Consider the following 25,246-nt stretch of genomic DNA (forward strand, 5'->3'; position numbering starts at 1 on the left):
TCTGGCTTTCCAGAAGGATGAATGACTTTATCATCTCTAATCAAATAAGATTAAGCTTCAGGGGGTAGCTGAGTTAGTCTGTACAGGATAAACTTAAAAAACAACAAGTAGTCTGGTAGCACTTTAAAGACTAACAAAACATGTAGATGGGATCATGAACTTTTGTGGTCACAACCCACTTCTTCAGATGACCAGAGTGTTGGATGTCCAGAACTAAAATAAATAGGGAAGAAGGCAGAGGCGAGGGAGAAGGAAAAAAATGGGAGGGGGGGAAGAAGAGGTAGTGGGTATAAAAATATCAAGGGGAAAGCGGAGCTGAAATGTAACAGGAAAAACAAATAGTCTATAAACATCTAAAGACTGGATAGTCAAAAGAGGCAGATAAGAACCATTAGTAGGCAATTGGAGAAGAAGAGTACTAACACCAGATACTATACAAACAAAGAATCATTGGCACCTTCATTGTTTGGTAGGCTGATAATGTCCCAGCTAGCCGGTATCTTTATTTAATCCATTAGCATGTGTATCAAGCTTGTGAATGAATTGTAGTTCCAGTCCTTCCCTGTGTATTTGGCTTGTGGAATTGGTCTGTAACAAAACAGCCACTTAAAGATCTGTTAATAAATGCCCAGGTAGATTGTAGTTCCCCAACATGTTTTTGTATGTTCCCTTTACGGATATTTGATTTGTGTTCATTAATTCTTTCCTGTAGGGATGTCCAGTTTGTCCAATATATATTGCCGTGGGACATTGCTGGCATTTGATGGCATAGATTACATTCCCGGATGTGCAGTTAAATGAACCTCTGATTTGGTGGCTTATGTGGTTGGCTCCAGTAATCCATTCGCTTGTATAGATATATGGGCAACGTTGGCGTCAGGGCTGATTGCAGGGCTGGGTTCCTGGATGTTTATGATGTAGCTGTGTAGCATGGTTACCGGAGAGAATTTGTTTCAGGTTGGGGGGTTGTCTGTAAGCGAGAATAGGTCTTTGTCCCAAGCCATCTGAGAGTGAGGGATCATTTTCCAAGATAGGTTGTAGATTGAGGATAATGTGTTGGAGGGGTTTAAGTTGTGGACTGCAGGTAATGACAAGTGGAATTCTGTTATTTTCTCTTTTACAGAATCATAGAACCATAGGGCTGGAAGAGACCTCAGGAGGTCATCAAGTCCAACCCCCTGCTCTAGGTAGGACCAATCCCAATTAAATCAACCCGGCCAGGGCTTTGTCAAGCCGAGACTTAAACATCTCTACGGATGGAGACTCCACTACTTCCCTAGGTAACTCATTCCAGTGCTTCACTACCCTCCTAGTGAAATAGTTTTTCCTAATATCCAACCTGGACCTCTCCCACCACAACTTGAGACCATTGCTCCTTGTTCTGCCATCCGTCACTGAGAACAGCCTTTCTCCATCCTCTTTGAAACCTCCCTTCAGGAAGTTGAAGGCTGCTATCAAAAGTCCCCCTCACTCTTCGCTTCTGCAGACTAAACAGACCCAACTCCCTCAGACTCTCCTCACTAGTCATATGCTCCAACCCCCTAATTATTTTGGTTGCCTGCCGCTGGACCCTCTCCAATGCATCCACATCCTTTTTGTAGTGGGGGGCCCAGAACTGGACACAGTATTCCAGATGTGGCCTCACCAGAGCCGAATAAAGGAGAATAATCACTTCTCTAGATCTGGTGGCAATGCTCCTCCTAATGTACACTAATATTCCATTAGCCTTCTTGGCTACAAGGGCACACTGTTGACTCATATCCAGCTTCTCATCCACTGTAATCCTCAGGTCCTTTTCTGCAGAACTGCTACTTAGCCATTCAGCCTGTAACAATGCTTAGGATTCTTCCATGTCCTTGTTGAACCTCATCAGATTTCTTTTGGCCCAATGCTCTAATCTATGCAGGTCACACTGGACCCTATCCCTGCCCACCAGCATATCTCCCCCTAGCTTAGTGTCATCTGTGAACTTGCTGAGGGTGCAATCCATCCCCTCATCCAGGTCATTAAGAAAGATGTTGAACAAAACCGGCCCAAGAACAGATCCTTGGGGCACTCTGCTAGAAACCGACCGCCAAGCTGACATTGAGCCATTGATCACTCCCTGTTGGGCTGGACAGTCTAGCCAGCTTTCTATCCATCTTACAGTCCATTTATCCAATCCATATTCCCTTAACTTGCTGGCAAGAATATTGTGGGAGACCATATCAAAAACTTTGCTAAAGTCAAGGTATATTACATCCACTGACTTTCCCATATCCACAGAGCCAGTTACCTCATCGTAGAAGCTAATCAGATTGGTCACTTTCCCCTCTTCCAAGTGCTTCAAAATGGATTCCTTGAGGTTCCCCTCCATGATTTTTCCGGGGACTAAGGTAAGGCTGACTGGTCTGTAGTTCCTTCAATTGTCCTAATTCTCTTTTTTAAAGATGGGCACCACATTTGCCTTTTTCCAGTCATCCAGGATCTCTCCCGATCTCCACGAGTTTTCATAGATAATGGCCAAAGGCTTCTCAATGACATTTGCCAACTCTCTCAGTACCCTCGGATGCATTAAGTCCGGACCCATGGATTTGTGTACGTTTAGCTTTTCTAAATAGTTCCTAAACTGTTCTTTACCCACCAAGGGCTGTCCATCTTCATCCCATCTTGCGTCACTTAGCGCATTAGTACGGGAGCCCATCTTGTCCTTGAAGACAGAGGCAAAGAAAGCATTGAGTACTTCAGCTTTCCCCACATCATCTGTCACTAGGTTACCTCCTTCATGCAGTAAGGGCCACACAACCTCTCTGATCACCTTCTTCTTGTTAACATGCCTGTAGAAATCTTTCTTGTTATCCTTCATATCCTTAGCCAGTCGCAATTCCATTTGTGCTTTCGCCTTCCTGATAACCCCCTGGCATTCTCAAGCTATACATTTAAACCCCTCCCTGGTCATTTGTCCAAGTTTCCACTTCTTGTAAGCTTCTTTTTTGTGCTTAAGTTCATCAAGGATTTCCCCTGTAAGCCAATCCGGTCTCCTACCATGTTTGCCTCTCTTGCTACACGTCGGGATGGTTTCTTTCTGTGCCTTCAATAAGGCTTCTTTAAAATACTGCCAGCTGTCCTGGACTCCTTTCCCCTTCATGTTAGCATCCCAGGGGATTCGGCCCATGAGGTCTCTGAGGGAGTCAAAATCTGCTTTTTTGAATCCAAGGTGTGTATTTTACTACTCTCTTTTCTTCCTTTGCTCAGGATCCTGAAATCTACCATTTCATTATCACTGCTTCCCAGGGTTCCTCCCTGTTTGTGAGCAGAAGGTCAAGCTGCGCACGGCCCCAGTCGGATCCTTCAGCACTTGTGTCAAGAAGTTATCCCCAACATTCTCCAAAAACTTCCTGGATTGCCTGTGTACTGCCATATTGGTTTCCCAACTAATGTTAGAGTGATTAAAGTCCCCGACAAGAACCAGGGCCTGCGATCTGGAAGCTTCTCTCAGTTGTCCGAAGAAAGCCTCATCTGCCTCATCCATCTGATTCGGTGGCCTGTAGCAGACACCAACCACAACATCACTGCTGTTGTTTGCTCCTTTAAACTTAACCCATAGACTCTCAACAGGCTTTTCTCCCTCTTTATACTGGAGTTCAGAGCAATCATAGTTCTCTCTTACATATAGTGCAATTTCCCCTCCTTTTCTCCCCTGCCTATTCTTCCTGAACAGTCTACACCCTTCCATGACAGCGCTCCAGTCATGCGAGTCATCCCACCAAGTCTCTGTTATCCCAATTAAATCATATTTCTTGGACTAGGCCAGGGCCTCCAGTTCTTCCTGTTTCTCGCATTAGTGTACAAACACCTCAGGTAACCAGTTGATCGCCCTATCTTCTCCATTCAAATCGGGGTCCTCCTTTCTTGCTCGTTCCTCCCTGCATTTCTTCCCGGTATCCGACTTTCCCACTCCCCTCAGGGTTTTGGTCACTGTCCCCCGACGAACCTAGTTTAAAGCCCTCCTCACTAGGTTTGCAAGCCTGCCTGCGAAAATGCTCCTTCCTCTCTTCGTTAGGTGGATCCCATCTCTTCCTAACAGTCCTTGTGCCCAGAACAGAGTCCCATGGTCGAAGAAACCAAAGCCCTCTCTGTGACACCACCTGCACAACCGCACATTTACTTCCTCAATTCGGCGATCCTTATGCAGTCCTTTCCCTTCAACAGGGAGAATGGACGAGAACACCACTTGCACTCCGAATTCTTGGATCCTTCTTCCCAGCGCTACATAATCCGTAGTAACGCGCTCAAGGTCATTCTTGGCCGTATCGTTAGTTGCCATGTGGAGAAGCAGGAAGGGGTAGCGATCTAAAGGTTTGATCAGTTTGGTAAGCCTCTCAGTCACATCGTGAATGCGAGCTCCCGGTAAGCAGCACACCTCTCAAGATTCCAGGTCCGGATGGCACATGGATGGCTCAGTCCCTCTTAGCCGGGAGTCCTCAACCACCACCACCACCCGTCGTTTTCTTTTGGACTATGCATCCCGTGCCTTCCAGTAGATGGTGTTCCCTTCCGGTTTCTTCCTTGTGAGGTCCCTTCCAAAGCATTCAGCACTGCAGAGTCTGTGGAGAGAGCCTGAAAGCAATTACTTACCTATAGCATTGGGGGATTTCCATGCTGGCCTTTTCCCCCTTCTAGAAGTTACATGCTGCCTATTCTCTTCCTGGTCCCATACTGCCCTCACTGGCTCCTCTGCCTGCTGTGTTTGAAGGATTAAACGCTGCCTTCTATCGAGGAAGTCTTCATCCTCTCTGCTCAAGCGTAGGGTAGACATTTGGGCCTCCAGTCCTCTAATTTTCTCTTCCAAAATGGCGACAAGCTTGCATTTAGTGTAGATGAAATCTGTTCTTTCTTCCGGGAGGAAGACAAACATGGCACACGCTGTGCAGGTAACAACAACAGACCAATCACCATCTATCACTGCTGTCCTGGAGAAGGGATTTAAAAAGAAAGGCAAGAGAACTTCACGCCCTTCCCTCTACCCTTCCAAATTCCCTCTCTAAACTCCCTGTTAGCAAGCTCCTTGGTCTCTTGCCCACTGCCTTATAAAGCCCTGGAGTGCCTGAAAGTTCCTCCCCCTACCAAGGCTCAGCCAATCAGCAGAGGGTTCTAGAATTCAAACTTTAATTAGAAGCCAACAGTTTCCACCTGCCAATCACAGCACACACTCCATGTAGGGGAGGGGGAGGGCAAAGGGGAAGTCGGAAAAAAAAGCCTCACTCTCAAACACGGGGAAAAACAAACAAAAACAAAAACAAAAAAAGAATATACACCAACCCTCACTCACAAACACAAGCTCAGCACACAGCAAGAAAGCCCCAAACACAATACCCACTTCCCTCAAGAGTCCTGTATCTGCTTCTTCTTTACCTGGAGAACTCCCTCTCTAAAATTCCTGTTCGCGCTCACCTGTTCGCAAGTCTTGAAGTAGTTCATGTCTGATACTTTTTTGGCTTTGTCAGTCTGTTTTTTCACTTCTTCAGGTGGGTATTTCAGTTTTAGGAATGCTCTATATCAGTGTTTCTTTAACTTTTTAAGACCAAGGAACACCAAACAATTTTTTTTATGGGGAACACTGTGGATTTTTTTTGTTGGGGGGGGGGGGGGAAAGGCTGGAGAGAAGTTATTGAGGAAAAAAAAAAAAGTTCACCAGCCCCTTTAGGGGCGGCCATTTTGAACTCTGTTGTTCTCTGCGGCACACCTCCAACTGTGCCACGGAACACAGTTTAAGAAACACTGCTCTATGTAGATCCTGTAGGTGTTTGTCTCTGTCTGTAGGATCAGAGCAAATCCAGTTGTATCTTAGGGCTTGGCTGTATACAATAGTTTGAGAAATGTGTCTGGGATGGAAGCTGGAGGCATGCATAGTTGAGGTAAACATTTGGCTTCTCAGTTTTGCCAAATGCAGAAGGAAATGGAAAGTTACTTTGAAAATATTTTTCCTACTGACTCTGCATTGCCGTGCCTGGAAGCATTTTTTTCCTGCCAACAGTCTTTTGCAGGGAAGAGAACCTTGCAGCAATTTATTTTAAACATTGATATTAGAAATATAACCTCTGTTTACTCACTTGCCAAGAAATATCTTACTTGGCAAACTAACTGCTCTCTTAAAAGTTGTTACTTCAATGTGTTACAGACTAATAGCTCTAAAAAAATTTGTTTAGGTCATATAAATCTGTGTCTCTCTGTATTCAATTTTGCTAGCTCATAAATGCTTCCTAGACCATGCTAAGAGATACTAATGTAGCTTTTTACAAATTACAGATATTGATGAATGTTCATTTGAAAGGACATGTGACCATACGTGCATCAATCATCCAGGTTCTTTTGAGTGTAGTTGTAACAAAGGATACATCCTTTATAGCTTCACATGTTGTGGAGGTGAGTATAAAGAGATGCTAGTGTATATGTTTGTCAGAAGGCTAGAACAATGCTCATTAATGTCAAAGGGTCCCAGGTGGCTAGGTGCCAGGCTGTATAGCAGATTTACCCATTGTCTTTCCAGGCAGTTTTTCCAAAGGGAAGACAGTTCAAAAATGAAATTCAATCCTCTATCCTTGGCTATGTCTTTTTGTTTAAATGGTTTCTCTCCCTCCATCTATGTATGGGAAAGCAACAGGGATCATTAAAACAGATGCATTCCACATGTAGAAATGAAGGTTACATTCAACAGTGTTTCCACATGAAAAAACTCCCATTGATTTCAAGTGAAGCTCTGAACGTTAATTGCACATACAAGACAGGGCTTCAGATGAATTATGTTAGCTATGTTGTAGGCTGTCTTTAGAATACATGCCTATTACTGACAAGCCTAAAGGCCAGATCCTCATCTGATCTAAACTGGCGTAGCTCCACTATAGTCATAGAATTACACTGGTTGATACCAGCTAAGAATTTGGCCCTACAGTGTTTACTTCTGATTCACAAGGAAACCTGCAGTGAAAGAGACCAGTATGTTGATATGAACCTTGGTTTAATGTCTGAGGCAAGTGGAAACTTGCAGAATGTTCTTAAAAGTAGCCTGAATTATTTGACACTAAATGAAAACAAAACTGTGTTCATGTGAAATATATTGAATACAATCCACTTATAGGCATATATGACTGCGAGGCAGACTGGGCAGGCTTAACCTTGAGGACCATGATGCATGTTCACAATTCTCTTTTGCATCATATTGGCTGTTTCTAACCATGGGGATGAATTTAGGCAGGGATTCTCAGGCGAGCCTAAGGAAGATAGTTAGATACTCCACACCCATTTCAATGAGAGTTGGGCATCTAACTCCCAAGATCTCCTTTGAAAAGCCCAGCATCATTGATAATTAATTTGAGGGGCTAATTACAGTTGGCTTGAGCTTTGTCTGATGAAGACAGATAATGTTCAGACTTCCTCACACAGTATAGTTTTACTTGAAAGGAAATGATGTATGGTATGTGATCTATGCGTGACTATTTTCTTTCCTTCCAATTCTCTCTGTACAGAACCATTAGTTGCATGTACAGAGTTTGGTACCAGTTATGTGGCAGATGTAGCTGAAGGTTTGTGTGTCTACATTGAATGCAGATGTTTTACTTCTTCCATGAGTGTTTGTGTTTTATTTTGTTTAGAGAAAGAGGGGCGGCTGCCTGGTACTATATCACCCTAAGTTTTGCTTTCCTACATTAAGAATGGTGGGAGTGATAGGTGCATCTTAAACTGTCCCTCTGAGGTCCATTTGATTTCTGGTAAGTCAAATAGAAGAAAACAAATATAACACAAGGCCATTAGAGAAAGAATTTAGGAATAAGAATGCATATTCTTCTGGAAGTCTATAATGAGTAATGGAACAAAAGAAACCTTTTTCTCTTCTTTATATCTCTGCCAAAGCACTAGAAATCCCCTTTATAATGTCTTTATAATGACTCTACCCTCAGATCTCCCAGATCATAACAGTTGTCTTCTCCAGTGAACAGGATCTGATAGAAATCCTAGTGTTGTCCATGCCATTCCACAGCTGGCCAAGATTGTTCAGTGATGTGAGGCACTGTCTGTGAATGAACATGCTGGCTGCATGCTACTCCCAGCCTTTGTGTCCCAGGGAGCAGGAAAACAGGACTGGCCTTTAGTTACAGGACCAAGTAAGGGTATGTCTACACATACAGAACTCTGTCCCCATTCCCATCCCCACTCTCTGAACTCTGTCCTCATTCCCCTGTCCCGAGCCACAGAACTTTGTCCTCACAGGCACCCTGCTCCCTGCCAAAGCACCCACTAGCACCCTTCCCCAGTACTATGTCCCCTGTTCCCACCAACACAGTTGGGGGCCATGTCAGCCGATGGTCAGGGCAGTCAGTGGTGTGTGTGTTATACACCCGAGACTTCAACTGCTGAGGCCGGGGTCCCTTATGACTGGCTGCAGTTCTTTTAAATTGTGCTTGGTTCTGTTACAGCAACTGAGGGAGTCAGGTTAAAGCTTAAACAGTTACTATTTTATTGTCACAGGGTAAACTTAGCTGTTATCTGTAATACAGTAGTAACATTTAACACAGCCACTACAAAGGACAGGACAGAAATTACACTCATAAGTCACTTACAGGTACCATGAAACCCTTTTGGTTCTCTGAGCTCTTATTAAATGCATGCAAAATAGACACCTCACAGGTATATATTCTCACCCCTGCGTTCCAGACTTGGCGTGGCCAGCGTCTTTCTCTCAATCCCTTGGGAAGAAGTAGGGCGAGGTTGGGCGTCCCACAGACCTCGGGAGACAATCAATACCTGCCAGCAGGTGTAGATGATTGGAGCTCGAATGGGGTGGGCTACTAACCCCTCTTTATACCTCTTGGGTCACGTAGACTTCTTCCTGGTCTCAAGTGGCCAATTAGGAAAAATGGCTTTGAATGCCAAGTTTCCCAGGAAGAGTGCAAAGCATAATTCACACCTGGGAAAATGCAGACAATCGGCACCTCTGGTATGTGATGGGCGAAGATTCCTCTCCTGGAACAGTGCAGGCGTGTCAATTATTGGTACTAGCCATCAGGGCGGCGGGAGGCCCCGGGTCGTCAGCTAGCCCATTTACTGTCTGGTTTCTGTTTATGGTAGAGTCAGGGACAGGCAGCACACCTGTGTTCCCAGGGCATCAAAGGCTGACTGCCTTTCTCTTGCTCTCTTGGGGGTAGGGGGGGACGGAAACCAAGATGGGGTTCATATCTGGCTACAGGCCACATTAGTGAAGCTTGGGGGGGTAGGAGGGAATGGAGGAGGGTTTTTTTGCATCTCACTTGTGTGGCCCCAACTGACTTTTCTTGGGTCAGTGACCCCTGACTCAAGACAGGTTCCCTGCCCTTCTCAGAAATAAAGACAATGCAGAAATTTTTTTTTGACACAATATTTTATTTAAAAATGAAGCCTGGCCAAAACCCCCCAAATTGGGGCCAAGCGCCCATCTGGCCACAGCATCATAACACTCCAGCACTCCCCTTTTCCCCAGAACCTACATCTGAGCCTATCATACACTGGAATCCCCTGCCCTGAGCCCCTCACATACCCCAACCCAAATATCTGAACCCTCACATCCAGAAGTCTGTGGCTTGCTTAATACCCTAACCCTACATCTGACCCCAACACTGCCCAGCCTAGCGCCCTCTCTCTGAGTCAGTGTCCCCTTATCCACCTTCTCCTGCATCCAGATTTCCTCCCAGAGCTTGTAACTCTCACCCCTTTCCACATCCAAATCCCTCATTCTCACCCCAGAGCCTAAACATCCTGTCTCAACCCAGCAAGGTTACGGCTAGACTGCAGGAGTTTTTCAGGATTCCGGAGATATCCCAGAAAAACTCTTCTGCATCCAGGGATGCATTTGTTCTTCCACTTCTTTTAGTGGAAGAGCAGACATGATCTTTCGGTCACCTCTATATTCCTCTTTCCACAAGGAATAAGGGGGCTTCCAAAAGAAGGGTTTTTTCTGACATTTGGTCCAGTCTAGACAGGCCAAATGTTGGAAAAACCTCTTCCTACGGAAGAATTGGGGAAAAAAGCACCAGTATAAGGGTTGGGGATAGCAAGTGAAGGAGAGGAGGAGAATAGAGAGGGCTGAGCTTCAAGGAAGGGGTGAGGCAGTAGATCTTGGCTTGTTCTGTCATTTAAAAAGTGACCTTGGGTATGAAAAGGTTGGAGATAACTGCTGTATCCCATCATCTGATTTTTGTTCCAAACTTAATAAATAGCTACCAATAATGCTCTGTGAACTTCTGAAGCACATTGTTGAGGCTGGAATTTTGGCGATATATTTAACACACAGCTAAACCATCTTGATCAGCTAAAGGACAGCAGGAAATGCAGAAGCATATCAGGTCAGATTTTCAGAAGCTTCCCATAGAACCAGATCAAAATCACACAGTTCAGTGTTTCTATGCAGAGTTTTATTTGTGTGAATTCAGTGCTGAGTGAAAATGATGCTTCATTAATATTAATATTAAAAGGCCTTTTCACCCTCCTCTTTAGATATTAATGAATGTAGCATCAACAATGGAGGCTGCCAGCAGATCTGTGTGAACACACTGGGAGGTTATGAATGCCAGTGTCTTTCCAGCCACAAATTACACTGGAATAAAAAAGACTGTATTGGTAAGGTACATAGAAGACGTTTTTGTACTTTGGGTGTGCTTGAAGGCTACGCAGCTCAAGGCAGTGCTGAAAATCTTGATCAATCCCGCAAAGAGACACAGATCACAATTTCCTTCTTTAGCTTTCTGCCTTAGCTTTTAGTCAGCCATCATGGCCGTTGTTGAAACAGGTGAAAAACAGGAGATACTTTGAGGGGCTTTGCTTGGTGCTTTCTTTTCCATGCTTTTATATAGGCTTATTCTTCCATTCACTATTGTGTTTGCCTGCATGCAAAAATATTCTGGGATAGTTTTACTTGAAAGGAAATGATGTATGGTATGTGATCTATGCGTGACTATTTTCTTTCCTTCCAATTCTCTCTGTACAGAACCATTAGTTGCATGTACAGAGTTTGGTACCAGTTATGTGGCAGATGTAGCTGAAGGTTTGTGTGTCTACATTGAATGCAGATGTTTTACTTCTTCCATGAGTGTTTGTGTTTTATTTTGTTTAGAGAAAGAGGGGCGGCTGCCTGGTACTATATCACCCTAAGTTTTGCTTTCCTACATTAAGAATGGTGGGAGTGATAGGTGCATCTTAAACTGTCCCTCTGAGGTCCATTTGATTTCTGGTAAGTCAAATAGAACAAAACAAATATAACACAAGGCCATTAGAGAAAGAATTTAGGAATAAGAATGCATATTCTTCTGGAAGTCTATAATGAGTAATGGAACAAAAGAAACCTTTTTCTCTTCTTTATATCTCTGCCAAAGCACTAGAAATTCTTATGAGGATTATTTTACAGATTTATTGGGGCATTGGGACAGGTGGTAGTTTGCCCTCTGGCAAACTATCTTGGATCGACCTAGCGGCCTGCTGCGAGGCAAGCTACTGCCTGTCCCAATGCTCTGATAATTCTGTTAGTCTCTAAGATGCCACAGGACTCCCCATTTTGTTTGCAGACTAACACAGTTCCCCCTCTGAGACTTAAGACCTATGGATGTCTGCAGACTGTGTGTAGTCTGCATCTTGCCTTTAATGTCTGCATGTGTAATCTGTCTGCAGGAATGCGAGACGCCTACACTCTTACCTGTGGCAGCCCTTCTCAGCCTAAGAAAAAACAGCAGAATATGAGTGAATCTACTTACCTGGGTAATTACTCGATTTACATGCTGCATGACTTGTCTCACCTCTTTCAGTAGGGCAGACTAACGAAGGGGTATATTGTTCACGTTTTGTGGTTTCCTCTCCCTCAGTTTATAACCTTCATTTTTTCTCCCTGTTCTCTACCAAAGTGTGTACTATGTATGTACTGTGACCCCCCTCAAAGTCTGTGTGCTGCTTCACCAGCATCTCTGCATTTCTGAGCCCTGAAAATGTGAATACAGAAAAGGATCATTAGGTAATTTGAAGTGCAGGGCTCAGGATTTAGGTGCCTCTCTTCAAGCACCCAGACTGAAATATTATGGTTATCTGTAATATATACAGCTTGTTTAGTTGGGTAGTAACACTTATAAAGCATTTGGGGGCTAAGTGGATGATATAGGCTATTCTAGATAGATGAATGTAGGGAGACAGCTCCTCAGCTAATGTTAATTGACTGATCTCCTTTGTGTTCAGTGAAGCTCATGCCCTATGATCATTATTGTTCCTTGGGTGTTAAATAAAATATATCACAGTTTGTTATTCCAGTTGTTGTTCTGAACTAACTTACCAGCAAAATAAAACTGATGTCTCCTAGGACCTTCCAATGATGCCAGCTCTGCACAAAACATGTGCAGCATTTTAGTGATGGAAAATTGTACAGGTTATAATGTCATGTTAGTGACCTGCTTGACCTCCCCTTAGTATTTCTAGTCCTTTCCCCTTTTGAAAGTAACACATCCTTGTTTCTCTCTGAAGATACCTCAACCCTCAGGGCAAGTGTAATCGTTAAGTTTAATGAAGGAAAATGTAGTTTGAAAAAGACTGAGATGCTTCAAGAAGATCTGCAATGGATAATACCAGGTGAGTTTATATAGATGAATGTAAGCAGGTTTAAGTTCAGGGATTCTGAATGTTCAGGGGTTCTGAAACGTTTTCATGGCATGGGCTACCTCTTAATAGTCAGAAGAACTTTGCAGACTATCTCTCCTCACCTTTGTGATCCTATGAAACGTATCACTTCCCAGTCATCATCTTTTTGGATGACCCAGCTTCTTGGCAATACTTGCAGCAATTGTATGGAGAAGCCATACTAGTGAAGTATTTCTGTATTTTTTTAAAATCATCTTTAATGTGTTGTGTGTGTGGAGTAAAATTACTCATAATGCCTCCTTTTGATGACCCTCCTTATTTGCTCTCCTCATCCCTTGTTCAATTCCTATCTCCCAGTGCATATGCTACTCTGCCCCTTGATCCCTTTCTCTCCTGCTTCTCTAAACAGACACATCTCCTGCCTTCTCTGTCTCCTCCGTCCTGCGATCATACTGTCTCACTGGTGCCATTTTGAAGAAGCTCCTGGCTTTTCTCCTGCTGATGACTGGGGTCTCCAAATTTGGCTCCTGGTTCTCTTTTCCTCCACTTATTTAACAGTAGGGCCTAATGGATACAAGGTTGGCTCCTACTTGTTTCCAGCTTCTTTCTGCTGGAAAGATGAGCCTGGAAACCTGTAAAAGCAGCTGGAAATGAAGTCTGCTCACAGGACCCTGTTTGAGATGAGCCTGAATGTCTACTGTATATTTGAGAGAGTTTGTCTGTCTGTGTGTTCTAGAGCTCCTCCACAGTAAGAGCCATGACCACCAATGCGATATACAGCTTCCTCTTGTCATAACTTAAAGCAAGGTCAGGGTCTGGTTGTGTCAGAAAAAAGGGATGTGCCTAGAATGGGATGGCTTCTGATAAAGCCAAACAGAAAAGAGATAGAATCAGCAGGCAGGTGAAAGGGGCTGGAATTGTCCCAGCCCTGAAACTCTCAGCCATCCTTTGGGGGAGGTGGTGTGTGTGTGTGGGGGGGAGGAGTGGAGTGAAACCCGCCCCCCCATTTGTACAGGAATGTTGCTGGCTGTTCCCCTTTGTCAGAGAGCAGAGGGAAAGTGCACAGTTGCAGCATTCTTCGCTCTGGCAGGGGTGGTGCAGAAGACAGATGAACCTGAATCTGCCCTAGCTGGGGAACATGCACCCCTCCTCTGGCTGTGCCCACTGGAGCTGCAGCAGCCATGAAGACTCTTTTAGTCTGGCCCCAAGCTGCTGCTGTGAAGGAGATCTGGGCTGGTCTTCTCCCCAGGACAGCCTGCATATGAACCCTTCTTCCCCATCCCCATCCCAGAGCAATGATTTAAATGAAGCATGGACATTTTCATTTTATTTTCTCAACCCCATCCCCCACCCCCAAATTTAATTGAGTAAGGATCCAAGCAATGCCGAGTAAATCTCCTAGTTCTTTATAAATCACAGAAGATGTCCTTGCAGAATGAGGACTTGGCATGTGGACACATCATGGCCAATCTTTTACTTTATTGAACATGAAGAACCAAATAAATCAACATGTCAGTTTGTTTGGCTTTGAAAGAATAGGTGTGATCATTGGTACGAGACACTTAGCAAGAGCACATATTTATCCCAGAATCAAAACGTGCTCAGGATGTTTTCTTAAATTTAATTTGTTTCCTTAGGGAAACCTTAAACAATAATTTCCATAAGTCCTGTGCATACTGGGACCAGGTCCAGTTGTGTGGAAACACTGTGGTGAGCTATCATGGTTTTCACACATTCTCAGACTAGAGCAGGCTAGGGATTTCCCCTTGAAAACTGAACTAAAGTTTAACACATTCTGCACAGGGAATAGCATGGTTCTAATATATTTACACAGGCCAAAGAAGACACATTAGGGCCCTGCTAGCAGCAGTCATGCCTGGCAGCTTTAGCAAGGTTATAATTTCAGTGTAGACAGTACCTTACATACAGTGAAGCCAAATGTTTGGCTGATATAAATTTCTATTGGTCCACTGAAGTCACTCAATCTACAGCGAAGTCCCTTAGCTAAGGATTCAGTCCAGTTGCTTGTAGTTTATTAGCATCTGGAATTAATCATTTAGTCCATTAGCAGTCTTCATAACAAAATATTTACTGAGCTGTAGTGAATGTCCAATAACATCTTTAGCCAAGTTTTTGCTTTCTTTACTTTTGTTCATACAGATAATCATAACTCAGTAATGGAGAGCTTCTGCTATGTAAACCTAAAGTGCAGCTCTGGCAAGAAAGATTTTGGAGCCTTCGGCAAACCTACAACAGCTAAAGAAATGTTTATCACAGTGGACTTGAAGCTTGAAACAAACCAAAAGGAGATGACAGGTTGGTTGGAAAACAATCCAAGATGCAATGGAAAGCTTCTTGCAGTTTGATCCTTAATTTCTTTCTTTCATTCTCTTTATGCAAAAAATAATAATGAAAAAGTATCTCCTGTTTTTGAAGCTTCATTTTATTGATTTGGAAAATATAATATATATGCTTGCTTCCCAGGATCAGAAAACTACAGTCATTAAAAATTGTCCATTTCATTTTTTTTTCTGGCCTGCTGGTGAAAGATTTCATGCCTGCTTCACACAGTTTGCATTCTCAGTTTGCGTTGATCTGTATTTTAACCCAAGTATTATTACACGGTGTCATTTATACTGAAGTTCTCTGCCCTTAATTTTCACCCCTGTTACCCTTTAGACACATGTGATTTGAGTTGTGCTCGAAAAAGGACCGAGAAGCAACTCCGCAAAACAATTAGAATCTTGAGGAAGGCAATCAGCAGGGAGCAATTCCATGTTTGTGTCTCTGGCATGGACCATGAAATGTCCAGAATGTCTCCCGGGCTCTCAGATCCACAGGAGTCCTGTGGCATGGGACAAATGCGTGTGGATAACAGATGCGGTAAGTACAATGTGGGACAAACCTAATTTTGGGACAAATCCTTTTGCATCAGTTTCAGTATCTTTCTCAAGACTGGTGAACATTGAAGGATGGAGAGAGAGGGAACTTCACCAGACTGAAAAAGAACACAGTATAAGGATGTGTGAGATATTCTGCACAAATAGGAATTTATCTCTGGGTCAGAGCATGTATGATTTAGGCAACAAAGCAAGTTCTCTATTCTACTTTGTCTTGTAGATGACATATTGCTTATAAAACATTAGGAACTGGGGATAGTATTTATCTTTAATTGTCCTTGTAGTTTACCAAAGATAATTTTAAATTATGAAGTTAATGTATTTTGGTTTAATTTTCACTTAGTGTCTGAATATGCAAACCTGTCATCTTTGACTAGTACAAAAAACCCCAACAACCGAAAGCAGATTTTAATGAAGTCACATTCTCTGTGCTTGTTGAGACCTCGTGTGACAAGATGCTTTACAGCTGTGTTATAAACTCACAGAAAACAGGATTTTTATAGTGGAACACCAACCAAATCCTAATGACCCTGGCATTGGTTGGTGACACTGTGAGGCCAGCGATGAATGCTTTCAAAGGACAAAGGTTTAAAGGTCAGATATTATGTTAATAAGGGCCTAATGAGTATAACAGCTAATTCAAGTTGCATAGCGTATGCAGTATGTAACTATGAGAGCAAACCAACAAGCCTTTTAAAATGTTTGTGAAACTAAATTTGATATTTTGTTAGCAACAGCCTGTTAAACTACAGAATAGATTTTCTGCTCTGGATGTGCAAACTCTGGTCAAACTTGGATGCAACTCTCAATTTTAGATAGTTAAGAAAACGTAATTATTATACATTTACAAGGAGGCCAAATCCAAGAGAGCTGGATATACACAGTGCCCAGACTGCTCTGGTGGCAGGCCAAGAAAGAGACCTACTACCACTACTAGCTGTAGAAGTTCTAGCTCAAGTGGTTGAGGAATAAAGTGCTTAGAGGTGAACGATCAGATTTCTACTCCCATCTTCTCAAGGAAGTAGTATGGTCTTGTCTACACAGGAAGTTATTCTGGAGTAGCCCTTCCTGTTTCAGTCCTTGTGAGGATTCTCTTCTTTGATAATGAATGTCTTATTTCAAACAGCTAATTGGTAATAATGCATTCTTATTCCTGAATCAGCACATCTGCATGTGGAGTGAATCAATGTCTATGGACCAGTCACCTCTCAAGCACCTCTATTTGGCCTGGGTTGGTTCTGTGAGCAGCCCCCTGCCTCAGTTTCTCCTTTCAGTAATTCACAAACCCTTTTATCCATTCAAGGATTCCCATGGTTTCCATGTTGTATGGCCCTGGGACTCTAAAAGACAAAGTGTGAAAAACATTTAAAAAGAAACACAAAGGCCTGTCTGCCAGCTAACAATTTTTTTCACATTGAGAAGCTGACAGGAAATAAATTCTCAAGTGAAAGAGGAAAGTGTTTTTCGTATTGCTAACCTGCTTGCTTTCACAACAATAGACATAAATCCCTAAGACACATCACCCCTCCATGTGACCACCAGCTTAACAGCTGTAAACAGTTAAAAACAATAACTTCAAGAATGCTACTTAGGAATCTCTTTGCATCAGTTATTTTTGAGTTTTCCCTATAAAGTCAAGGAATGAATTGTAAGGAAATGGCTAGATGCTGGATCATGACCTCTTTTATGAAGTGCACTTTAGTCACTGAGATACCATAGTGTTTGTCAATACGGTCAAATGCTCAAAGACAAAAGGGTTGAAAAGAGGGTAAGAACATTTAAATGTCTTTGTAACCAGCAATCCTGGCTCCCTGGGGCACAGGGCTCCCCTCTTTTTTTCCCATCAGAAAAGATCTCACTTTAAAAAACAGCTGCATGAGATTCAAGAATGGGATTTTAATGGGCATTGAAGACAAACAAAGACAGTGGCTACAAAAATGAAGTGTACTGGGGGCAATTGCTTCTTTTGTTTATCTGAAGAAAAACAAGCAGGTTGCTGGATGGGGCAGCGGAAGCAAAAAAAGGCCAATGGAATTTCTGATTTTTGCCTTGTTTGCAACTCTTTAGACCTTGTTTCAAACAGGGTATTTCCCATGTATCGTGGGGTATCTTGCATTTTGTGGTTTTGTTAGAAGAGAATCAAACTTTTTAGCTTTATTTTAACAAATGATGTCACAACAGAATTTGAGTTTAATATTTTTCTTAGGTTTCCTGCTTAGAGAAGGGTATCTATGCCATCCCTAGTGCCACAGTTTTCTCTGGTAACTTTGTAGGCAGGTGCTAATTGCCATGAGAAAGGAATGTATAATTGAGCTTAAAGAAAGATCTGTGTCCCCTGGATAACACATCTTTCTGTTTAGCTACATACTCAGTTTGTTGGGTAGTAGATAAGTGACTCATGTTTGAACAATCTGTAAACAGGAGATGGGATTGAGTATGGGCTATGTCCTCTTAACGATCCATAGTGAATATCTATGTGTGCACCATCCCTTGACGTGAAGCTATCTGGAATAAATACTCTTTGTGTACTGGAGAGGGCTGGGAAACTCTTGATTTTTAAGCAAGGAGACACAAATCTTTGTAACCTGTTGGTGCTTCTTTAATTCTAATATTTAGATGTCATAATTAGCAGCTGTCACAATAATTAATAGCTAAAGATGCATGAAAATGTAATATTCTGATGATCACTTTTATAAACAAGTAGGAGCTGTTTCAGTCTTGCATCATATGACAAGTTTTATAGGAAACAGTGAATGGAAATATAGAGATGAATTTTCTTCAGCCACTGTGCCAAGGTTTTCTCCCAGTCTTTGATTTTGGGTACATTCTTTGCCGCTATTGAAACCAACTCCACGAGATGCTGAAAACTGTCAGTGCGTAGAGAGAGCTGGGGATCCTCAGCCTCAAGCACATCTTCAGCATAGCCTGTTGCAAAGGGGGTTGCTTTGTAGCCAGCTGTTACCAGTAACATCAGATATGCATAACTGGGGAATCCTTGTCCTCTGTGTAAATGGATTTTGCACAGGCCCCAGTGCAGGAGGTGTGGGAGGGAATCATCCTCTACCACCCCAAGCTGGTAGGCATGCTGTGGGGTGCCTGAGTAATTGGGGTTTGTTTGCTATTACATGGATGGATGCCACTATAAGAAGATGACCAGTAGAAGCTACTACCATAGACTACAGGTTGTGAGCCCTCCCAAATGAGGCTTATAAGCAGATTTAAGCAGCTTGCAGTTGCAGTGGCAATGCCCCTGGAACTCCAAGGTGTGTCTACAACCTCCCTGTTGGGCAGTGGTTCTGGAATCGCTTACTGCAGCTTTGTACTTCGTGACCTTGAGTATAGCAGATCTACAACAATATTGCAGAACATCAGCCTTCTGTGGTCCCTCTGTGGCTGGAAGGGCCTCCCGCCATGCCATTTAATTGATGAGACTCTTCGGAGATGGAGAGTTGAGTGATGAGGTTTGTGACTTGTTTTGAGAAATCTTTACCTCCACTCCAAAAAGGGCTGAGCACTTCCTGTGTTCTCTGTCTCCATCTTATTTAGCAAAACATTCCGCAGAATACTAAAATTAAGGAGTGGGCAAGAATCATAGAGCTGGAAGAGACCTCAGGAGGTCATCAAGTCCAGCCCCCTGCCCTAGGCAGGACCAATCCCAACTAAATCAAACCAGGCAGGGCTTTGTCAAGCCGAAACTTAAAAACCTCTAGGGATGGAGATTCTACCACCTCCCTATGTAACCCATTCCAGTGCTTCACCATCCTCCTAGTGAAATAGTTTTTCCTAATATCCAACCTAGACCTCTCCCACTGTAACTTGAGACCATTGCTCCTTGTTCTGCCATCTGTCACTACTGTGAACAGCCTTTCTCCATCCTCTTTGGAACCTCCCTTCAGGAAGTTGAAGGCTGCTATCAAAAGTCCCCCTCACTCTTCGCTTCTGCAGACTAAACAGACCCAACTCCCTTAGCCTCTCCTAACTAGTCATATGCTCCAGCCACCTTATCATTTTGGTTGCCCTCCGCTGGATCCCCTCCAATGCGTCCACATCCTTTTTGTAGTGGGGGGCCCAGAACTGGACACAATATTCCAGATGTGGCCTCACCAGAGCTGAATGAACGGGAATAATCACTTCTCTAGATCTGCTGGCAGTGCTCCTCCTAATGTACCCTAATATTCCATTAGCCTTCTTGGCTACAAGGGAACACTGTTGACTCATATCCAGCTTCTCATCCACTGTAATCCTCAGGTCCTTTTCTGCAGAACTGCTACTTAGCCATTCAGCCTGTAACAATGCTTAGGATTCTTCCACCCCTAGTGCAGAACTCTGCACTTGTCTTGTTGAACCTCATCAGATTTCTTTTGGCCCAATCCTCTAATCTGTCCAGGTCACACTGGACCCTATCCCTGCCCACCAGCATATCTACCTCTCCCCCTAGCTTAGTGTCATCTGTGAACTTGCTGAGGGTGCAATCCATCCCCTCATCCAGGTCATTAAGAAAGATGTTGAACAAAACCGGCCCAAGAACAGATCCTTGGGGCACTCTGCTAGAAACTGACCGCCAAGCTGACATTGAGCCATTGATCACTCCCTGTTGGGCTGGACAGTCTAGCCAGCTTTCTATCCATCTTACAGTCCATTTATCCAATCCATATTCCCTTAACTTGCTGGCAAGAATATTGTGGGAGACCATATCAAAAACTTTGCTAAAGTCAAGATATATTACATCCACTGACTTTCCCATGTCCACCGAGCCAGTTACCTCATCGTAGAAGCTAATCAGATTGGTCAGGCGTGACTTGCCCTCTGTGAATCCATGTTGACTATTCCTGATCACTTCCCCTCTTCCAAGTGCTTCAAAATGGATTCCTTGAGGTTCCCCTCCATGATTTTTCCGGGGACTGAGGTAAGGCTGACTGGTCTGTAGTTCCCTCGATTGTCCTAATTCTCTTTTTTAAAGATGGGCACCACATTTGCCTTTTTCCAGTCATCCAGGATCTCTCCCGATCTCCACGAGTTTTCAAAGATAATGGCCAAAGGCTCCGCAGTGACATTTGCCAACTCCCTCAGTACCCTCGGATGCACTAAGTCCGGACCCATGGATTTGTGTATGTTTAGCTTTTTGAAATAGTTCCTAACTTGTTCTTTCCCCACCAAGGGCTGTCCACCTCCTTCCCATACTGCGTTGCATTGTGCATTTGTCTGGGAGCTGATCTTGTCCGTGAAGACAGAGGCAAAGAAAGCATTGAGTCCTTCAGCTTTTCCCTAGACTACAGCCGCGTTCTTTCGAAATTAAATCGAAAGAATGTGGCTTTTCTTTCGACAGCGGTACTCCTCATTGCACGAGGAATAACGCCTTTTTTCGAAAGTGCTCTTTCGAAAAAAGGCACTATGTAATGCAAACTGTTCTTTTTCGAAAGAGAGCATCCAGACTGCCTGGGTGCTCTCTTTCGAAAAAGGAGCTTGCTTTTTCAAAAGTACTGGTTGCAGTCTAGACGCTCTTTTTTGAAAGAGGCTTTTTCGAAAGTATCTTTCGAAAAAGCCTCTTTCGAAAGAGGCTTGCAGTCTAGACGTAGCCTAGGTTACCTCCCTCATCCAGTAAGGACCCTACGCCCTCTCTGATGACCCTCTTATTGCTAAAATACCTGTAGAAACCTTTCTTGTTATCCTTCACATATAGGCAGGGCTCAACAAATTATACAATCTACTCGCCCGTGGTGTGTAGATTGTAACCCGGAAGAGCCGGTTTGGGCGATCTGTGCATGCGCAGATCGCCGGACAGCGTGGCTGGCGAGCCCTGCATATAGGATTAAGCATATAGGTGCAAGGCTGATTTGGCGATGCCATTTTGAAATTGATACCCCCAGCAGGAATGAGTGCTCAGGAAATTACTTCAGAGCTTAGATGGCGGGGGAGAGGAGAGGGGAGTGGAGGGCAAACTCTGCTCTTGGTGACACTCCTGCAGTAGCACATTGAGATCAGTGAGAAGACTGAAAGAGTGTGTCCCAAAGCAGATTTTGGCTCTCAGTGAGCTACTGCCTGGCCTGTTGTTATTTTAGGGGAAGGATTGGATGTTAACAATGTTCCCTGTCTCTCCTCTTTATGGCATATGCAATTTAAAAAGCATGTTCATTAGAGCTGGTTGGCTACTTTCTTTCAAAATGGACTATATCTGATCTGACACACCACAATGTCTCCCCTGGTTGAGACAACAGGGTCCCTCATGGAAGTTATGTGGTGATGCTGCATCATGGGAGATGTAGTCTAGCATACCTAGCCAAGAGAGAAGAGTGGGGACCTCAGGGCAGTGTTTTAGAAGTGGTAGGGCACAGATTAACATAAAATAGAATTGAAATTAAGCTTTCTGATTCAGTTCAACAAACAGAAATAAAATATTTACATTTGAGAAAGTTGAAAGGTTTTGTTTTGGTCAGAAATACCTTGAACTAATTTTTTTCATACCTTTTTATTCCATGAAAAAAAAAATTGATGCCATTTTGTCCCAATCTGGGATGAAAACAAATTTTGAGATATCACAATTTTTAACACAGGATGGAAATTTTGCTAGTTGACCAGATCTAATATTTGTGTAACTAGAAACACATGTTTGACCCTGGAAACAAAAGACCTTTTCTCTGTACAAAAGCTTTAGAGGGATAGCAGTGTAACTCTGTAACTGAAAAATTAAAAAAAACAACAATGAATAGTCCTGCAGCACCTTAGAGACTAACAAAACATGTAGATGGCATCATGAGCTTTCGTGGGCACAACCCACTTCTTCAGATGGATGGAATTAAGGGGTCCAGGATACCAATAAATACCAGAGAAAGAGAAGGGAATGGGGAGGGACAGAAAAGGGGGGAAAAATTGAGAAAAAATACTGTCAATTAGAGTGTCCATGCTAAATGAGGCTAATATAGTGGGCTCTAAGTAGTCTAAGTACCCAGTGTTTGGCTTTTTATGTCATTAGGATGTGGAATGTAGCGACTCATACACGTCAGGTCTTTGTTTAAACCTCTGTTCAAGGTGTCAAACTTATAAATGAAACCAAGTTTCACAGTTTCCCTTTCAAGCTGGCTTTTCAAATTGCTTTGAAAATACAGACACTTTTAGATGCATTAGTGAGTATCTGGGCAAGTTGAAAATGTTCCCCAACAGGTTTCTGTGTGTTACCATTTCAAATATCTGATTTGTGTCCATTAATCCTTTGTCCTAGTCAAGGATAAAATAAAAGCCAAATGCCAGGTACCTAGAAGACTTAGAGCCCATTCTGTTAGCTCATTTAACATGGACACTCTAATTGACAATATTTTTGTCATCTGCAGCCCTCAGCACATTATCAACAATCATAGAACAATAGAATCATAGAACACTAGAAGTGGAAGGGACCTCAAGAGGTCATTGAGTCCTGTCCCCTGTCTTCATGGCAGGATTCCAAGCACAGTCTAGAGTTAAACCATCCTTGACAAATGTTTGTCTAACTTGCTCTTAAATATCTCCAATATCCCTAGGCAATTTATCTCCACAACCTCCCTAGGCAATTTATTCCAGTGTTTAACCACCCTGACAGTTAGGAAGTTTTTCCTAAAGGGCTGCTAACCTAAACCTCTCTTGCTGCAGCTTAAGCCCATTGCTTCATGTCTATCCTCTTGTCTCCTCTATCCTCAGAGGCCAAGGAGAACAATTTTTCTCTCTCCTCCTTGTCACACCCTGTTAGATACCTGAAAACCACTATCATGTCCCCTCTCAGTCTTCTCTTTTCTAAAGTAAACAAGCCCAGTTCTTTCAGTCTTCCCTCATAGCTCATGTACTCTTCTAGACCTTTAATCATTCTTGTTATTCTTCTCTGGACCTTCTCCACATCTTTCTTGAAATGTGATGGCCAGAACTGAACACAATACTCCTATGGAGGCCTAATCAGCGCAGAGTAGAGCGGAAGAATGTCTTCTCATGTCTTGCTCACAACACTCCTGTTAATATACCCCAGAATCATGTTTGCTTTTTTTGCAACACTGTCACACTATTGACTCATATTTAGCTTGTGGTCCACTATGACCCCCGAGATCTCTTTCTGCAGTACTCTTTCCTAGACAGTCGCTTCCCATTCTGTATATGTGAAATGGATTGTTCCTTCCTAAGTGGAGTACTTTGCATTTGTCCTTATTAAACTTCATCCTATTTACCTCAGACCATTTCTCCAGTTTGTCCAGATTATTTTGAAATTTGACCCTATCCTCCAAAGCAGTTGCAACCCCTCCCAGCTTTGTATCATCTGGAAACTTAATAAGTGTACTCTCTATTCTAATACCTAAATCGTTGATGAAGATATTGAACAGAACCGGTCCCAAAACAGACCCCTGAGGAACCCCATTTGTTATGCCCTTCTAGCATGATTGTAAACTGTTAATAACTACTCTCTGAGAATGGTTATGAAGCCCATTATGCACCCACCTTATTACTATCTAAGTTGTATTCGCCTCACAACACTCCAGAGACAAAGGGATGTACTATAATCTTAATTTTACAGCTGGAAACTGAGGCAGAGAGAGACCATGAGACTTGCCCACAGTCACACAGGAAGTCTGATAGTGGGGGAAATTGAACCTAGATTCCACAAGTCCCAGGCTAGCAGTGTAACCACTGCCCCATTTTATCTACATAGAAGAGTGATCTGCAGACCAAGTGTCTGTTGGATTAGAGACTGGCACTGTTTTCTGTAATGGAATGATGTCAAACATGATACCAGGATAGAAAGTTATCCTGAAAGGATCCCAATGGAACTCTTTGGCTGTCTGAATGCAGTCTGGTCAGAGTGTAAATTACGTCATAATCTTGTGGTTGTGCACAATCCTGTCAGCAGAAAATGCTCTTGCTGCTCCGTGTAGGAGGCTGTGCACAAATTCCTCTACTCCGAAGAGGACCCCAGTATCTCTCTCTAGGAATTAGTCATTGGAAGTGCTGTGAGATGGAAACAGTGAGAATTTTTGATCCAAATGCTTTTACTGTGTGTTTCTTTTTGAAAGGCCTGGGACCCTGAAAAATGAGGTCCCGTAGTGAGATAATAACATAAGAATGAACACACTGGGTCAGACCAAAGGTCCATCTGGCCCAGTATCCCATCTGCCAACAGTGGTCAATGCCAGGTATCCCAGAGGGAGTGAACAGAACAGAGAATTATCATATGATCCCTCTCCTGTCATCCATTTCCAGCCTCTAATAAACAGCGGCTAGGGACACCATTCCTACCTGTCCTGGCTAATAGACATTGATGGACTTAACCTCTGTGAATGTATCTAGCTCTTTTTTGGACCCTGTTAAAGTCCTGGTCTTCACAACTTCCTCTGGCAAGGAGTTCCACAGGTTGACTGTGCGTTGTGTGATGAAAAACTTCCTTTTGTTTTTTTTATACCTGCTACCTATTATCATAGAATCATAGAACAGTAGAACTGGAAGGGACCTCGAGAGGTCATCGAGTCCAGTCCCCTGCCCTCTCGGCAGGACTAAGTACTGTCTAGACCAGTGGTTCCCAAACTTTTTGGCATCACACCCCCTTTTTGATTTTTGAGAAACCCTCAAGTTTTTGCAAAACTTGTTGAGGAATAAAAAATAAAAGGAACTGATCAGTGTCAAAAAAGGTGCCAGTACTCCAGGGTAAAAGAGCAGAGCAGGCATTGCCCTTTTAATGTGGCCATTTTGAAGTCTGCCCAGGATGCTCCATCTTC

At 43.2% G+C, this 25,246-nt stretch overlaps 1 protein-coding gene across 7 annotated transcripts in view; it reads left to right on the plus strand.

The window, feature by feature from the left end:
- The window catches only part of NRIP3 (nuclear receptor interacting protein 3), a 105,642-nt gene that overhangs the window by 10,669 nt on the left and 69,727 nt on the right, over window positions 1-25,246 (plus strand). For 5 of the 7 annotated variants that reach the window (XM_089778635.1, XM_089778636.1, XM_089778634.1 and 2 more), the window contains 8 exons: window positions 1,124-1,280; window positions 6,289-6,405; window positions 10,507-10,629; window positions 11,123-11,239; window positions 11,674-11,760; window positions 12,511-12,615; window positions 14,785-14,940; window positions 15,304-15,507. In XM_089778635.1, the coding sequence (XP_089634761.1) occupies window positions 11,676-11,760; window positions 12,511-12,615; window positions 14,785-14,940; window positions 15,304-15,507 (550 nt within the window). In that variant the 5' untranslated portion in view covers window positions 1,124-1,280; window positions 6,289-6,405; window positions 10,507-10,629; window positions 11,123-11,239; window positions 11,674-11,675. Of the gene's footprint in view, window positions 1-1,123; window positions 1,281-6,288; window positions 6,406-7,498; window positions 8,148-10,506; window positions 10,635-11,122; window positions 11,240-11,673; window positions 11,761-12,510; window positions 12,616-14,784; window positions 14,941-15,303; window positions 15,508-25,246 lie in introns of those variants that run through there. The other 2 variants (XM_089778638.1, XM_089778633.1) reach the window with 2 other exon arrangements.

The sequence above is a fragment of the Pelodiscus sinensis genome, chromosome 5 (assembly GCF_052426305.1).
Source record: "Pelodiscus sinensis isolate ZL-2025 chromosome 5, ASM5242630v1, whole genome shotgun sequence".
Classification (NCBI taxonomy): Eukaryota; Metazoa; Chordata; order Testudines; family Trionychidae; genus Pelodiscus; species Pelodiscus sinensis.